The sequence below is a fragment of the Protobothrops mucrosquamatus genome, unplaced genomic scaffold (genome assembly GCF_001527695.2).
Source record: "Protobothrops mucrosquamatus isolate PMUCROS unplaced genomic scaffold, P.Mucros_1.0 scaffold_239, whole genome shotgun sequence".
In the NCBI taxonomy this organism is placed as follows: Eukaryota; Metazoa; Chordata; class Lepidosauria; order Squamata; family Viperidae; genus Protobothrops; species Protobothrops mucrosquamatus.
The window spans coordinates 43,244-61,843 of record NW_015386315.1 but is presented as its reverse complement, the minus strand read 5'-3'; the positions used below and the strand labels follow the sequence as shown (position 1 = coordinate 61,843).

Below are 18,600 nucleotides of genomic sequence, written 5' to 3'. Positions count from 1 at the left end.
GATGGAAATCCACCCCAAAGCCACGGATGATCTCCCCCAGCGGCTTCACATAAATATTGAACAGGAGTGGAGAGAGGACCGACCCTTGTGGCACCCCACAAGTTAGGGGCCTTGGGGTCGACCTCTGTCCCCCTGCCAATACAGACTGCGTACGATCGGTGAGGAAGGAGGAGAACCACCGCATAACCGTGCCTCCCACCGCATAACCGTGCCTCCCACTCCCACTCAGATAAATAAAGGTGGTCCCTCAAGAAACCTAGCCCTCTGCCAGGTGATGCTTACAGTAACAGGAGCTTCTGAATTAAACTTCACCTTTTACACAAACTATTTGATGGCTTTAGGCAACTCATTATTCCTTCAATGTAAGCCTCATTCCCTGTAAAATCAGATAAATAATTGTGGCCAGTTATATAAAGATTACTGAGATGATGCAATTATATATTTTAAGCACACAACATTATAACTATAGTACAACTTAAGTACAAATCCATCTTTGTGTTTCTGGAAATAGGGTACATCAAATAGAAGTTTCAGAAGAAAATGTTTTAGATTTAACAGTTGCATTGCAAATTAATAATATGGATGGTGGCTGGCATTTACAGAACTGTAATCTGAAATGGTTTATTGCATTTCTTACCACAGGTTTACAAGAAATGTAATAAAAATCAAATTCCTGATGTCTGGCCTGCACAAATTAGTTGAAAGCAGACTGCTATGCATGGGTTATCTTATCTGTAGCATAAGTAGCACTGAACGGGTTTGACTATACCAGTGTTTCTCAACCTTGACAATTTTAAGGCATGTGGACTTCAACTCCCAGAATTCCACAGCCAGCAATGCTGGCTGTGGAATTCTGGGAGTTGAAGTCCACATGCCTTAAAATTGTCAAGGTTGAGAAACACTGGACTATACAAACATTTCTTATCAGTGAGGAAACAGGATCCAGGGAAGTTCACTACAGTTTCTTTGAAATAAGTCCTCATAGAATTGCACCATCCTTCTAGAATTGATTTGTGTGTCAGCAAATTAGGGTAACCTCCACTCCCTTTCATCGTAGTTATGAAAATGCTGCAATTGAAAAATTCTTCGCTGGAACCTGGTCGATTTTCTGGATTAAAATGGCTTCTTGTTGGGTGTGTATCCTTCTCTACCTGTGGACTCTTCTAGCACCTTTCTGCTGCCCAACCAGAGGATTTTATGTTTGAAACTGCTTCTGCTACAGCTCCATTTGTTTAATAGATCATAAAGTTATCTGTATAATCATTTTCCTGACATTGATGGTTAGGATAGTGCTTCTCTCATGGAACATTTACATTTTGAGACAGATTTTTTAAATATTTTTTTTTCACTATCTGAATTTAAAGGACACTCAAGAAACACATCTAGTTCAATGTGGCAAGGCAGCTGGATCTTGAATATATGTGCATATGTGTTTGGTGTTCCATAATAAGTAATATACCTGAACCCTTTTATTTAGATGTATGAAAAAGAGTTTAACACTTCACTGGATGAGATGTCATATTCAGTGGAAGAGTATGAGGCCAAGAAGGTTTTTATTCTGCAATAGATCTCATAGTAAATTATTACAAATCTGGATTGTGAATGAGAAAGAATTGTGGGTATAAAAATATTTATATTAATGAAAAGCACCTTTTATGAATCATTGGGTGACATAACATGGAACCTGAAAATTTGACTGGGATGTGCAACACTGTAAATGTTGGTGCAATTAATTAACTATTATGAGCCACTGTGGGACTAGATGCATCTATCAAACTATTCGGTTAGGAATAGTGGACAATAAAATAAGAATTCTGTCTTATCAAAGTATTTTTAATATAATTTTTTATTAAATTGTCTTTATCTTTCTTGCATGTCTTCGGTTTCATCCTTAAATATATTTTGATGCACTCATATTTAAATTCAATAGTAGATAAATTAGGAAAAAACAATTTAATTCAAAGTAATTTTAATATCACAGTTTGAACTGCTTCTTCAGTGGTAATAAACATTTTTTATTTCCTATTCCTTATTTGGCATAAGATCTCTTTCCCATGCCTGTCAAATTTCATTTGGAGAATCCAGTCCAAACATGCTTCTTTATTAGGAAGTAAGAACCATGAAATACACCAGAACTAGATTCAGATTAAACATGTTTAGGATTACACTGCAATCATAAATTTAAGAATTAGCTTGCTAGGAAACGGGCATTACTGCTTTCTTTTTATTTATCTGTGGAAGCTCAATTGCCATGTGCTGGAAAAATTACACTAGAATTAGTAGGATGATGCTGTCATGCTTTGGTTTCTGTGAATTATATTACAACAGCTGCTTCCATTTAATATTTCTGATAAATGGAAACCAACCACCTCTTGATGATACAGAAGTGCCTGTTTTCAAAGCTAAGCAGATTGATAAAGCTGCAATATTTTAATTTCAGAAATTAATAATTTGCTTTACTATTTTTATTTACTGCAGTTTCATCTTGGGATAGTTCTTCATATGCAATTCTTTTTTAACTCTTTTTTTAAACTTTTGATACAGTGTTGACCTTTTGTAAATATCCAGGGATTTTATTCAGAATTATACCTAAAACATTACAGTTTTTACTTGCATAAAATGTAAGGCTATATTGGGGGAAGTTAATGGTTGAGACTTTGAGATGAATTCATAGTACAAGTCAAGCAACTTGTGTTTTTAAAGTATTTTGTTGGAGTTTTCAAGAATAACTTCATATTCAAAAAGTATTATAGTTGTAATTCCTTGATCAATAAACTTGAGTTTGTTAAAAATTTCAATTACTGGTATGTCATATATTCATTGTCACATCCATTTATTTGTATCTTTTAGTTCAATTATCTCTTGGTAGCTTTTTTAGAAAAAAAAAATGGAAAATGTTAATCAAACCATTTCCAGTAGGGGAGCAAATATTTCACTGGGAAGGGGATATGTATTTTCTCATCATTTTGCAGCATAGCTTTTCCATTGTATATTTAGACTTCTGAATCTTTTTCAACCTTTGATATATTTAATAATAATGAATTATATGCATATATAAATAAAGTATCAGCAAGATTTTTATTCATATGGTGACTGATATAACAGGATACTATATCTTTGTTGATCTGCATTAATTGATTTCTAACGAATACAGGTAGTCCTCGTTTAGCAACTGCCTCATTTAGTGACCGTTCACAGTTGTGACAGTAATAAAAAAAATAACTTTGCAACCAGTCCTTGTATTTACTTCTTTCACAGATCTGTAAAGCAAAGAATAGCTGAAGTAGGGTCATAAGGTTTGGTGACAGTTGAGAGGCTTCCAGAAGAGGTATGGCAAACTGAAGATGTCTCCTCCAAATCAGTGCCAGTAACTGTGACAAAGATCAAGGAATCAGCAATGTAGGTCATGCCACAGCCATGTTATATGGGCCATCCATGGAGCCTGTATAGCTCTGAATACTCTTCAAGGGTAGCCCTATGTAGAGTGTATTGCAGTATGTGACCAGATTATAAATGACAGAATACAGTAAAGCAAACCATCAAACTATAGAAAAGTAGGAAAAAAAGCTAAAACCACAAAGTATAAACAATAATACGAAGGCTATTTAGTTTGTGCTTTACCACACCATGATGTCTAACTCGGAAGTTGCATCACACAATTTTTCATCCATGATTCCAATGTGATCTAACCCTAACCCTAGTTTCATTTTCATTGTCAGTGGGATTTTCCGATGTATTTCGGTGTGGCTCAAAAAGGACTAAGAATGAAAAGCTGTCATCTTCTTTCCTTTGAGAATCTCCTAGAATCTAGCCCTAACACTCTTTTTCACCTGACTCAAAAGTGATCTAACCCTAACCCATTTCATTTCCATTGTCAATTGGATTTTCCCATGTATTTCACTGCGTTCCACAAAACAGTCCGAACGAAAACTGTTACGTTCTTTGAGAACCTCCAAGAATCTAGCGCTCACACCATTTTTCATCCATGAGTCCAAAGTGATCTAACCCTAATCCTAACCGTAATTTCATTTTAATTGTCCATGCAATTTTTTCATCTATTTCATTGCGGCCTAAAAAGGGCTTAGAACGAAAACCTGTTATATTCTCTTTCCTTTCAAAACCTCCTATAATCTACCCATAACACCCTTTTTCTGCACTAACTCAAAAGTGATGTAACCCTAACGCTAACATTAGGAATGAATCTAATCATAGTTTCATTTTCATTGTCAATGGGATTTTCCCATGTATTTCACTGTGGACCCCAAAGAGTCCCAACGAAAAGCTTTTATGTTCTCTTTCCGTTCAGAAACTCCTATAATCTAGTCCTCACATCAGTTTTCAGCCCAGACGCCAAAGTGATCTAAACCTATCCCTAGGCATAGCCTTAACCCTAGTTTCATTTTCATTGTCAATGGGATTTTCCTATGTATTTTACTGTGAATTACAAACAAGGAAAACGAAAAGCTTTTATGTTCTCTTTCCTTTGAGAAGCTCCTAGAATCTAGCCCTCACACCATTTTTCATCCAATATTCCAAAGAGATGTAACCCGAAACCGAACCCTAACTGTAGTTTCATTTTAATTGTCCATGCAGGTTTTCCATTTATTTCACTGTGGACCACAAAAGAGTCCAAATGAAAAGCTGGTATGTTCTCTTTCCGTTGAGAAACTCCTATCATCTAGCCTTCACACCATTTATTAGCGCTGACTCCAAAGAGATCTAACTCTAGCCCTAGCCCGAGCCATAAACCAATTTTCATTTTGATTATAAATGGAATTTTTCCATGTATTTCACTGCAGTCCACCAAAAGAGTACAAAAGAAAAGCTGTTATGTTCTCTTTCCATTGAGAACCTCCTACAATCCACCCCATCATCCATTTTCATCCATGACTGAAAAGTAATCTAACCCTAACCCTAGCATTAACCCTAACCCTAGTTTCCTTTTAATTGTCAAAGAGATGTTCCCATGTATTTCACTGTTGACCACAAAAGAGTCCAAACAAAAAGCTGTTATGTTCTCTTTCCAATGAAAACCTCCTATAATGTATCACTTACAACAATTTTCAGCCCCGACTCCAAAGCAATCTAATACTAACCGTAACCCTAGCCCTAATCGTAGTTTCATTTTCATTGTCAATGTGATTTTCCCATGTATTTCATTGCGACCCAAAAAGGACTCAGAACAAAAAGCTGTTCTGTTGTCTTTCCTCTGAGAACTTCCTGTAATCTACCCCAACACCCTTTTTCTGCCCTGACTGTAAAGTGATTAACCATAATCCTAACCCTAGCTCTAACCCTAGTTTCATTTTTGTTGTTAATGGGATTTTCCCATGTATATCACTGCGGCCCACAGAAGAGTCGAAATGAAAACCTATTATGTTCTCTTTCCTTGGAGAACCTCCTAGAATCTTTTGGGCCGCAGTGAAATACATGGGAAAATCACATGCACAATTAAATGAAACTAGGGCTAGGGCTAGAGTTAAGGTTAGATCACTTTGGATTCATGGATGAAAAATGGTGTGAGGGCAAACTTTTAGGAGGTTCTCAAAGGAAAGAGAACATAACTAACATAATTTTGAGTCTTCTTCTCAACAGAAGCACAGGGATACCTTTATTTATTTTGATTTAAAGTCTAGTTCTTCCATTGATAAAATTTGATCTCTTACCAATCAAATCTAGCTCTCCCCTAGTTGGCCTCTCCTAGCTCTCTCTCTTCTAGTTGGTGCCTATTAGAAGTGTTGGAATGGCTACGCAGAGAATTCCAAATAAGAATTCTGAAAGCTGAACCAACGCATCTAGAGTGTCAGATTAGTGAATGATTGTTGCAGTATCCCCATAGACGCTTGATCAAAATTTGGGTGCTTGGCAATTGGAACATCTTTACAATGGTGGCAGCATCCAAATGAAACCATTTGCAACCATGCTGTTATGAATAATTGTGACCATTACAGTCTTGTGGAATCTAGATAATCTGACTTTTAAACACTGAAGAAAGTTCTTTAGAATGCCATGCTCATGGATAATTTATTATTATATGTCATATATTAAATAATATACACAAAGAGATTGAAATTAATGACAGTGGACATTCTTGTGAGCAATTCTATAATATGGGGTAGACACAAGAAAAGGTAAACTTTTATATCATGAGGTACTGAGTACAGGTAGTCCTCGACATACAACCACAATTGTGCTCAAAATTTCTGTTGTTAAGTGAGTTTTGCCCCATTTTACAACCTTTCTTGCCATAATAGTTAAGTGAATTACTGCAGTTAATAAATTAGTAACCTGGTTGTAAAGTGAATCTGCCTTCCCCATTGACTTTGCTTGTCAGAAGGTCACAAAAGGTAATCACATGACCTTGAGACACAACAAAGTTCATAAATATGAACCAGTTGCCAAGCATCTGAATTTTAATCAAGATCGTGGGGATGCTGCAAAGGTTGTAAATATGAAAAAGAGACATAAGTCACTTTTTCAGTTCTATTGCAACCGTTACAACTAAATGAACTGTTGTAAGTCAAGAACTAGCTGTAATATTTTCTGCCTCTTTTTACCTGGTTTAAGCTTTTTATGTTGAAAACTATTTTTTTCCTACATTGTAGGAAATCTTAGCCACTAACTCATACTATTTAAAACAATAAACTTTATCCACTATGAATGCAACAGTGATTTTTCTTTGTAATCCTGTCCTTGCATAAGTGGATGGGAGATTCAGACAATTGGAGCTGTGAAATCAATAGGATGAAATGATACACAAAGAACAGCCCACATTTTCCAGCTTCATGGAGATTAATATGCAAGATGTATCATTTAATATCTTTTCCAGCTGTTATGCAAAGCTTGTAATAACCCAGAGAGAAGTGTGTGTGGCATGTGTGTATTCATACACACAGGTGTCTGTTGAAATATAAACATCCTCCAACACACGCACACGTATATAAACACTCCAACAGACACCCTTGTGTGTCTCACCATGTGCTGTATTGAACGAGGGTGGGGGAGGAGGACTCTTAGGCCATTAAATGAATGCCTCTGCTTAGCAGCTATTTCAGCAGTCAGCAGCTTGGCTAACTTCATGTGAAAGGAAGCCTTGGCTACTTTTCACATCTTTGAAACCAGCGGGGACTGGAAGAAGCTCAGCATGGAAGCAGGGACTGGAGAAAAGATAAAGGGATGGGGGAGAAGCAGAAGCACTGATGTTTCAGCCCCAAGACAGTCCAGTGAACAGTAGATCACTTGCAAGCTAAATGTTTAACTGAAGAACAGTATGTGAAAACTGCAGGGGCACATAGTTCTTGCCTTCAGCCCTCTCTTTTAAAGGACAGGCGATAAAATCTTTCCTATCCTTTCAGATAGCTGGTTGCTATGATTCCAGCATCCTTTAACAGGGTTACAACCTCCTACTCTTGGATATATATGGCCAATTGTGGGCACAACGTCTGTTTTGTATGCACAGCTGCCGAACAGTTGGTAAGATGCTCCTCATTATTTGCTACATGCTTGCAGGGGGAAGCTTCCTATGTGCATCTCTAAATGTGTGCATTAAAAGCTGTTACATTTTTGCCTTGGTATATTTTTCTCTCATATTGGGAGCTAATTAATTAATTCAATCTATACCACAGAGTTTAATAAATGAAAATAGGTCTGTTGCAAGAGTGCTAGTTTCTGATTTCTGTTTTCTCCAATAAATATGACAGCACAACACAATTAAGGCACCTCAGTGAACATGGCCTGTTGTACTTATTTCAGCAAGCTACATTTAAAGAATCTGTGGCTTACTACCAAGTGTGAATTAAACTGACATGTTATATACAAGCAGTTATTCTGGCAGGAAGGGCTTTAGAGAGGAGAAATGATAGTAGGAATGAAGTTAGTGATACATTTGCAAGGTCAGTGTGGGACTAAATTGTCGTAGAGCAGTGTTTCTCAACTTTAGTCATTTTAAGATGTGTGGACTTCAATCCCAAGAATTCTCCAGCTTTGCATTGGCAAAGATTGAAAAAGACACTGTGAAGGCAGAGTTGCCCAGAGGTTATTATACCAAGAAAATACATTAAGAACTTCATCTAATATTGCCTCTCAAAGAAGTTTCTTTTTTAATAAATGCAATGTTGGAGCATTATTTCAGAGTCATTTTAGGTGTGTCAGCCCCATTAGGCAGACCAGACCGAGACATAAATTTCACAGAAAGGCAATAATAATGGGATCTTGCAAATCTGATTTTGCTATACCTCCTCCTCCTTGTAGTTCAGAATTAGGGAGAAGTCAGTCTGAAACACATCCAAATGTTACCTCACTATTCTGGACTTTAAAATGCGTCAGCTCCTTAACCTGCATATCTCCATCAAGATCATTTTTCTTAATAGCCACTGTGAGTTATAAGGTCTAAGGGTGGAAAGAAGCACAAATGTTGTGTTTAAGTGAGAGCTGGCATTTAGCACTCAAGGATTGTTGCAACCTCAAAATTCTAGGTTGGGAAAATGTCTGGGCTTCTTCCTGATGCCGATTCTCACTTCCGCTTTTCACTGTTGTCACCTACTGATATAGATAAACCACATTTACACACCATTCAAAAGAGACAATGCTGCTCAGATTCATGTTTAGTGAGATGAGTGGCTATAAAAATTTGTTAAATAATTTTAAAAACTGGCAGGACAAGCTACCAGCAAACCCCATATTTATCTACACTGACAATGCCACATAAATGGGTACTGAGATGTCTACAACTAAATAACCAAGCTCAGAGAGCACTATAGACTCCACAGTTCTACCCTGGGCTACATATATTTTCTATTGAAACCTTAGAAATTATCATAGGATAATAACCTCCAAAGATCTTGAGGAGTCCTGCTGTGCATCTAAGCTCAATTTCAAGACTTCTGCTACATAGGATGCACCTTGCATTTGGACTCGGATGCTTCCAGCAAGTTTACAGAACACAACTTGAGAGGGAAAAGAAACCAATGAGATATTTAGCAAGGTTTAATCATGTTGGAACACAAATGTTAGGATCGCTTCCCCCCCTCTCTCTAAACATTTATTGACTTTGTCTTCATGTCTATTCTTGTCCTAGCAAGGATTCCAGGTGGTGAAGCAGCCACTGATTTTCCTCAGAGGGCTGAGGTAAGTGGGTTGAGCAGCCAGGTGGGACTATCCAGAGTTGATTATATTAGGAGGCCAGAATGATAACATAAACATGAAAATATGTTTGATCAGAGGAAGCTGTGTTAGCTAATGTAGTGGTCTAAAGTCTGCTTCATCTGCTGCAGGGCAGTTGGATGATGTCTTGCTCTTCCATCTCTCTTCTGATTATTTGCCATTTGGATGGGACTTTAAAGAAGTCATAAAAAAAGAAATCCTACCATCCACCCTTCTTGTGTATGCTTTTAGGACTAATCAGAACCATTGTAAATACTAAAATTGAAGAGGAACATGAGATTTGGTGTGATTTATTACTGGGGGTGTCAGTTTACTGAAAAAATGGTCTTACATGGCAATTTCTATGGGAAATTAATCTGCTAGGCCTTCCTTGTGTGAAATTCAGATTAATTATTGCATTTAGTTCTGGATTAGAATCAATATATAAATTAGCAAGCAAAATTATTTCCATATCTGTGTCTTATAAATATCAAATCATTTACATATATAGCCTCTCATTGTGTTTTTGTGTAACACATTATTAGTCTTTGTCTGTTATTGCCTACAAAATCATACTGGGGGTTAAATTTTACATTATCTTAAAATAAATGAAAACAAAAAGAAACCCTAATCTACTTTATCTTTTTATTTATCAATCATAGCAAATGAACTGGGCATTTATACACAAACAACTGTATAAGAATTAAAAATGTGCTGCACTGTTAGTCACCATAATATCTTGCATTCTTGATTCTCCTTAAATACCTCCAACTCCATACTTCTGAGTTTGAAATTCTTGGAAATTTTCTGGGATTGTATCTGAAATCAAGAAAGGAGATAGAATCACTGTCCACTGTAGTTATGGAACTGGTGAGTTTTTTATTTTTAAATTGCAGGTAAGGAAATGATAGATATAGCTATAAAACGTTTAAAAAATCACTAATGAAATATGAATGTAAGCATGTCACTTCTTGTCTTCCAAATTATTCTGCTAAAAAAGAGAGAGCAAGCTTCAATTGGAAGCCGTGGAAGCCTGTCCCCAAGGCTACACTAATGATTTCTCAGATTAGAAAAAAAAATAGTGAAAACCTCCCTGTACCTATTCTATAATCCCAATGAAAATTAAGGGCAGAGATGCACCTCCAATTAAATACTAATTTGAAAAATAAAATAAATCAACAGAATAATACTTTATTGCACTTATATCCTGTCTTTTTCTTTTCTCTGAGCAGTTAAACTTTCCCTTAATTTTATCGTCCAGTTTGTTTGGGCTGAGAAAACAATTGACCCAAAGTCACTTGATCATCCACAATGGTCAACTAAGATTTGAACTTTGATTTTCCTGATCCATCTTCAGCACCTGAACCACTCTGGTTCACCAGTGACAAATCTGGTGAATGACAGACTTAGTCTAAGCATCCAGCACATCATTTAGTGGCTACTTCAGCTTCCACACTATATACCCATTTCAAGGAAAGGCCAATGAGAAACACAGCTTGCAAAAGTTGTGCTTTGAAGCTATGTAGAAAACTTTGAACCAATAATGACCCATCTGACTTTCTCTTTCCAAGCAAACAAAGACACTGTTGCTTGGCCTGTTTGCTGCCAAAGAATCACAACTTTGGGGCTGAGGAGATATGCAATATCGCTATGCAACTGTAAGCTTGATCTGCTGCTTCAGCACTGGAAAGTGTTTTTAAAAGTGTTTTTAAAATAAGTGTTTTTATTTTAATTAAAATAAAGCATCATGTTTTAAAATAAGGAAACTTCCTGGGACTCGCAGTGGCAATATGCATTCTTACAATGAAAAATAGTGGGTTGGTGTAGTCCAATGTTTATGTAAAAGGGTGACTAAAGATGTAGTTATTCCTGTAACCATACTAAAGGAGTTAGCCTTTATTCACTTGGTTTTTGATTATGCAAGAAAACAGATGGAAGAAAAATGCTACCGTTACAACGATATTTCAGATTGGACCAAATAATATTTTCCTGAGAGAAGCAGAAAACACCAAGTCTTCCTCCACGCATGGTTGTGTCTATGGTTACTCCAGAATCTGCTACCAGTTCAGATCCTTCATAAAATCTTGCCCTTTTGAAATGGAAACAAAATTAAGTTAAAAATGTCAGTGACTTCATTCTCTGGGCAGCAAGTGTCATTATAGCAATTGCAGTTAAACTTATATACCACTCCATAATGCTTTACAGCACTCTCTGAGCGGTTTACAAATGTCAGTGTATTGCCCCCAATAATCTGAATCCTCATTTTACTAACCTCATTCATTATGCTCAATGAAGTTTAATGCACAGGACATTATATCTAAAATTTAATGTATTGTTATCGTTTTTTGTTATTATATTTATCAGAGGGTGTAAATCAAGCACAATTCAAGCTGAATATCAGCTTGATCCAAAAGTTTAGTTGAATCCCTTCAATTTTGTAATTTGCTTCAAAATATTGAATTGATTTACTTTTGGGGAGGAATCTATGGTGGACCAAATGTCCCTGAAGGAGCAGGGATTGCATTGTGGCAGAGACAGATGGCCAGATGGCAAATTCTGGCTGGCACAGTCTTTCTGGATAAGGAGAGATCATGAGATCACTCACTTGCACTTTAGACTACTGTTCCTTGTGAGGAGACAGCAGGAACTGAAGTTTTTGGGTTGATTCATGGGTTCAGCTGGGAGTCGATAGAATTCAATCAAGCTCACAGCTGCAATGCAATCTATATGAACACAAAGTTGCAACTGTCTCGTTTTTAAAATATTTTCCAATGTAATCAATTTAAGCTAAAGAGACCATTAGAATAAGAGAAGTTCACTTTATAAATCAATATTCTTTCTAGATTCTAGATGGACTTTTTACATAAAACAGAAAAAAAATGAAAATATAGTATATGGTTTTGATGATCACAGGATAGATCATAGAAAGAAGTGAGTTATGTGGTATAACTTCAAAGTAACAGGTAAACTTATAATTGTACATATAACTGCTGCAAAGAGGAATGGAAGTCACCTCTTTTTATCTTCTTTCTTTTCTATTTTTCTTTTTCATTCTTTGTTGAACTTTAAAGATTTATCTTTGATTTTTTTCTTCCATATTTTATATTAGTTTATTTTTGGTTTTTACCTCTGTTTTAAAAACTTTTAATAAAATTACAAAAAAATCTTAAAATATTGAACTGATTCAAATCTTTCAAACTTTGAAGATTAGATTTGATTAAAGTGTATGTAGGCATGTGCAAAAGATCCCCTCGCCTACCAGTTTAATAGTATGAAGATATATATTCAATTCAGCAAGTCTAACTCAGTTGTTGGTATGTGTATATGAGTATAAATATATATACATGTTAGTCAATACCATGAAAATGGATATAAAACTATAAGGCTCTTCTTGCCTCAAAACTTTACCTAATATATCCAACCTGAGGTCTGTGTTGTAGGAACCAGCGATAGGAAACTTTATCTTTCCAGCCAACGTTTCGTGGATCTTTCCAGAGCAATCGGACTTGATCATTAGTGTCTCCAGTGTGCCAAAGTGAATTTCTGAGGTGTTCTCCAGGCCCAGTCTTTGACTTAACAGCCTACACACAGACACGTTAAAAAGAAGAAATATCCATCAACATTTTTTTCTTCGACATTCTAAGGAATGCCGAAATCTGTAAAGATCTTTCCAGTCTGTAAAACATCCCAACAAAGTAATGTTATACAACACAGATGTCGGCAATTCTCTCCAAGCATATTGTTAGATGAAAGCCTTTATCATTTTGCTTAAACCAGTACCTTCAGCTGAATCCCAGGCTCTGCAACAGCTCGAAATGGAGTGGCTTGCCAATAGGTCTGCTCAGTCTGTTTCCACATTACCACATAAAAGCTGGAGCTGTCTTGATAACCAAAAATGAAGCCTGCATAGTCATCATCTGTTACTGTATTCACATGGAAAGTGCCTTCAAAATCAACTCCATTGAAAGCTGTATAACCTATCCAATAGATGTAAACAGATGCATGAAATCCAAACCATCTGCAATTATAGAATCTGATTCACTGGTAAGATTTTCCCCAACCTGGAGTTTTCCACATGCCTTGGGACAATTCCCAGAACTGTTCGCTGGTGTGGATGAAAGCTGGAAAACTATGGGAATTGTTGTGTGTATGGATTTCCTGTAAATGTCTTCATAGAAATGGGTACATACCTACAGCAAGTCCAGGATCACTGTTCATAGTTTGCACAATCTCCATACCCTGATAAATGGAGATAACACAATTAGTGAACCAAAGAGAAGAATAAATTAGATTTTGCTTCCTACAGTAAAATACAAAAATATCAAACCAATGAGTTCAGGAAGGTCTCTTTTGTAAATGTACACACATACTTTTGTATGTGTGCCTTCTACACCATTTTTGATTCCTGACAAGTCCCTGGAGTTTTCTTGACAAGATTTTCAGAATTGGTTTGCCATTGCCTTCTTCCTTTGGCTGACAGAGAATGACCAACCCAAGGTCACATTCCTAAGACATAGTCTCCTGGTTTCTAGCCTGGTGCTTAACTACTACACCAAATTGGCTCTTTACACACATACATGTCTATCATACTATTCTAAATTTTTATTCAGCATTTTGCCATTTATTTCTAATTATTTAACTTCTTAAGCTTATAGTTAATGTTTTACCAAGTGGCTTTTTAAACTTATTGTTTTGAAGATCTCTATTATCCTTAAATAATTGAATAGGTAATTTCTGAAAATGAGTTACCAAGCTCAGTGTCCTTTTAAAGGATCAAAGTTGAGACCATGATGATTCCTTTCACTTCCTTGCACTCAAATCTGCTAGAAATTGATATCCTATGGTCTCCTTATAAGGAACAGATATCCAGAGCACAAGTCAGCAATTTCCCATCATGTCCTTATCCAGACAGATTACATGGGACTGGCATATTCACTGGTCCTTCGATCTTATTCACAGTCATTGTTTCCACTCAGAGATGTTCTAGCTCACCATTCCTCAATTGGAAACTCTGGAAAACTATATTCTCTATCATATTTCAATCCTTGTTTATTTGTATTTTATTCTTTCATATTTCATAAACACTGTCAAGGGGAAAATAAGAATGGTGTGCAAAGACAGAAAAGTCTGGAGAGGTTGGTATAAACTAGTCTTGGCACTGAATAGCATTGGTATAAGATAGCATAGTGTTTGTGTAAACTAAATTGAATTAGAATTCAATTTTTTCTCTTATATTCTGCCTTGATTTTGTCTACTTCTTCTATTTTTCCTGTGCTTTGCATAATATTACAACCTAAAAGGGAATAATGTGATAAATCTTGTGAATACTGTATATGTATGAATGTAAAATCAGGTATTCCAATGTTATTTGATCATTTTTCCTCATTTTTCTCATTTTTTTCCTCTACTGCTAATTCCTCAACCAAGTCTTTTCTATAGAATATTATCAAGTCAAGGACAGTTGATCCTCTTGTACTTCCTTACATTCTCTAAAGAAAAAGTTATTACCAAGGCAAGTTAGAAATGGAAAATCCAGGATAGAATTTATCTCTCAACAGATGTATGGTAATTAAAGTCTCTTACTGTATCACTATGATTCCGTGCCTCTTTGAAAGATCTGCATTTTTAGAAGACATCGTTTGCTTTTTCTGTTTGGTCAGTTAGGCAATAGCAGACACTTACAACAATACTGCTTTTATTTGTTCCTCTCTTTTTTTCTTAAGCCAGATGCTTCTACAGCATTAGCAAGTTCATTCCTTTAAATTTATGATCAAGAATGCATATTTTAACAAACAATGTGATTTCTCCCTCCTTTTCAATAGCTTCTATCTCAATTATAAAAACTGTACCCTTTAGTTGCTATATAGGAAGCATTCCAGGAGATCTCCATTATATCAGTGAAATCGTATTTTTTATTTTGTACTATGAGTTGAAGGTCATCTTTATTTCTCATGCTCTAAGCATTAGTGATAACAACAATCAGACACTTTGTAAGCCAGTGTTTTGATTTTATTTTTTTTATGGCTTAAGAATCTCACTGTAGTATTTTGGGCTCCAACATTGTTTTTCTCTCCCCTCTGCCCTTTAGGAATCCACCACCTGGCAAAGTTAGAAAAAACACCTGACATCAAAATGGATTGTTATCGTAACAAAGGCTAGATGCCAACTGTTACTCTTGTCCCGAGAAATTCTTAGTCTGTAATATAATGCTGGCAGTAGAAAGAAGTACACAAACGTAAACTTGCTTTTGCAATAAATATGGCCTGCATTTTATTCTTGGCAGTTGTTAGATTTGTTCTTCAATTGCTTTTCTAGTGCTTGCAATAAACAGAATCTATCATCTGTTCTGAATCATTGACTTTCAGTGTTGGCTAGGTAAAGCCTGACACATCCTGCAGTTTATTTTTCCTCTTCTGGCCACTCCTGTTTTATCTGTAAAGCTTGAAAATTGTTTTTGGGTTCCTGCAGGGCACAATGTTTTCTAAATCTCTTCTTTCTGATTATGATTCTCAGCCACTGGGCCTGTTCTTCTATCATTCCATAGAGTTGCTTCTAAAGTCAGTTTTTGCTACTGTGCCTTTTTTTGAACTTTGTCATCAGCTGAACTATGGCCATTAGCTACTTAAACCTTTTAACTTTTTCAAAGACATCCATGAGCTTGGTTTCGCTACAGACATATGTCTGTTGTTTCTTGGCAGGAAAAGAAACATGGCATAAGCATTTTATGTTACAGCTGCAGACTCTTGCACATTGATTTGGACTTTTCAGTCTTAGAGTACCCTGAGTAGAATGGCTCTTACTGCTTTCCCTTTAAGTTTCTTATGTTAAGCAAGTACTATCTCTTGACTTAGAAAGTAAATTTATTAGGGGCTCCCTCCTAATTCTCAAAGCAAATTTCTGCTCAGATGATTTACCTCTAGCTTGTTTGTAGACAACTCTGGGGTTCTTTGCTAAACAAACGAAGTGATTATTTTCCTCTGAGAATACCCCAACTCATTTCACTGCTAAAGACATAATCAGATCAATCATGTTTGGAGAAATGTTTAGTTTTCATTGCAACTGTCCGTTCCTGACTGCTTTTAGATTTCAAAAATTATTTACCTGATTCAAAACCACCCAGTTTGGATCAATCTGAGCATCACCTTCTGGATCCAGGACGACAGTCTGATAAGCTCTGAAATCAGTCAGGGTAACCTCTGCATTCTCAGGGCAAACATCAATCTGGTCAATAACTGTATCTTGATCATAGTCTGATTCACAAATGTCACCAATTCCATCACCTGCAAACCAAAATTCAGTTTAAGGGGTGTCATTTGATAGCTGAAGTTTAAACCGATGCTTGAAATAGTTCATTTGCCAAAGCATAGATGCAAAGTGATATGCAAAAATGACTGATATGGGAATGGAATGTTTCAGAAAATCCAGAATGATTCCTTTATTCCTGGTCCTGCTGAACCTTCTCCAAGCCAAAGCATTTGAAGGTGCCCCAGACATGACAATCTGGATAAAACAGATTGTTTCCACCACTGGGAATATAAAATTGCTTCCTATTTCAAGGATATACTGCCCAAATGATTGAACTGCCCCGGAACTATAGAGTGTAGAGGAGATTTGGCATGATCTGGGAGGGGAGACAAGTTAGTGAGTTTTGCACCTTCCTCATGTAAAGGAATTGGATGAGAAAATTATGACAAGGACTCATTTTTAATGCCCCCTACAGTAAAGAGGAAGACTAGAGAAACCCAAGAAAGTCAGAAAAGTTCAGGGGAATGAAGCCCTAGGTCAGTAATAATAAATTCAAAAACAAAATCAGTAGTGAGGACTGAAAAGAAAGAGGATGGCCTTACTGTTCTCATCTTCCTGTCCTGGATTAGGAACCAGCCGGCAATTATCAGGCCCTGGAGGGACGTGGTCAGGAATTCCATCGTCATCGTCATCATCATCACATTCATCCCCCAAGCCATCTTTATCAGTGTCAAGCTGGGAGCTGTTAATGACTGTGGGGCAGTTATCAGTGCTGTCTTGGTGTCCATCCCCATCACTAGGGTATAGCAAGGTAGAAAAAAAATCCACATAAACAATATGCTAATTTCTATATGTTCCTAAGCAATCTCTTCCAACTCTTTTTCTCCTGGTTTATTTATCTATTTGCTTGTATCCCACCATCCTTACCAAATTCCAAGGCAGTTGAGATAATACTCCATCCAACTACTTTGTGAGGCAGATGAACTAAGAGAGAGTGACTGGCTTAAAGTCCCCCATACACGTCCCTGGCTGAAGAAGGCCTGAACCTGGTGTTCCAGTCCTAGTTCAACGTCTTAATTACTATACTGCATTAGCTCTTAAACATAACTGGACTACAATTTCCATCATTCCAGCCAGCACAATTAATATTGAAGCTGCGTGAAGCTAATAGTGAAGATAAGTCAGATGCAAGTTACATTCTGTCACCAGATGGGGGAAGTCTATCCCCGAGTGTAAGAATGTGGGTTTATATTTTTGTATGAGTAAAGAGCATGGCATTGTGTCATCTCACAGGGTGCTAGAAACATCTCCATTCATAGTATGCTTGATATAGACAGCAGGGGGAATGGCCCTGAAGGACAAAAGGAAGAGCCACTTCCAAGGCAACAGATAGATAAACAGGACCTGAATCCAGAACAAGAAAGTAATGTGAGTAAATATTGTAGATAAGCTCCTTAGTTCACACAAAGATAAAGGGAGAGAAGGACATTCAGACTTGCAAAATTCTGTTACATAGCTCTACATTAAAAGTAGAATAGAGCCACATGGCATTGATTTCCTAGTGTGGTCTACCTTAAAGGGCTGACAGATGTCAGTACTAATTGAAACCAAAGATGAAGATAATTGCCAGTAAAGTTTAAAAAGGGTGGGATTAAATTATTGTTGCCATGGTCTTCATTTTTTTTAACATCCTCCATAAATGATCTTGCTAATTACATCATTATAAATGACCCAAAGATGCTTTTTCATGAGGCAACTGGACTTTCTTGTTTTTCTTTGAAGACGTTTCACTTCTCATCCAAGAAGCTTCTTCTGTTTTGACTGGATGGTGGGGAATGGAAAGATTTATTCTCCTGCAGACAGCTGTTCATTTGCATTCTTTTAGCGAGTCGTTAAAGCTACCTAGAGGCTTATTTGTGTCTTCAGGGTCACCTGAGTAGTGCAAATGGATGTGGAGCCTTCTTGGAGCTGTTGAAAGGACTGTGTTGTAGACTGGAGATAGATGATGTCAGATCCCTTCCCCTCTGTTGAGAGAAGGCTATTCAATTTTGACATAGATGGCCTCTTTGACCCCTCTTTCAAACCAGCGATCCTCCCCGTCCAAAATGTGGACTTTGCTGTCTTTGAAAGAGTGGCCTTTGTTTTTTAAATGCAGATGGACTGCTGACTCTTGTCCTGATGGGTTTTTTCTCCTGTGTTGTGCCATACGTTTAT

At 36.7% G+C, this 18,600-nt stretch overlaps 2 protein-coding genes across 2 annotated transcripts in view; one reads left to right on the top strand and one right to left on the bottom strand.

The window, feature by feature from the left end:
* The window catches only part of SERINC5 (serine incorporator 5), a 38,044-nt gene extending 35,257 nt beyond the window's left edge, over nucleotides 1–2,787 (top strand). Inside the window, exon 12 of the mRNA XM_015829901.1 lies at nucleotides 1,058–2,787. Coding sequence (XP_015685387.1) covers nucleotides 1,058–1,205 — 148 coding nt within the window. The 3' untranslated portion in view covers nucleotides 1,206–2,787. The remainder of the gene's footprint in view (nucleotides 1–1,057) is intronic.
* Nucleotides 2,788–9,764: 6,977 nt separating this feature from the next.
* Nucleotides 9,765–18,600, bottom strand: part of THBS4 (thrombospondin 4) — a 43,065-nt gene continuing 34,229 nt past the window's right edge. The window contains exons 16-22 of the mRNA XM_015829911.2: nucleotides 16,989–17,182; nucleotides 16,243–16,421; nucleotides 13,332–13,380; nucleotides 12,922–13,118; nucleotides 12,550–12,722; nucleotides 11,091–11,230; nucleotides 9,765–9,960 (exon numbers count right to left, since the gene is read on the bottom strand). Coding sequence (XP_015685397.1) covers nucleotides 9,899–9,960; nucleotides 11,091–11,230; nucleotides 12,550–12,722; nucleotides 12,922–13,118; nucleotides 13,332–13,380; nucleotides 16,243–16,421; nucleotides 16,989–17,182 — 994 coding nt within the window. The 3' untranslated portion in view covers nucleotides 9,765–9,898. The remainder of the gene's footprint in view (nucleotides 9,961–11,090; nucleotides 11,231–12,549; nucleotides 12,723–12,921; nucleotides 13,119–13,331; nucleotides 13,381–16,242; nucleotides 16,422–16,988; nucleotides 17,183–18,600) is intronic.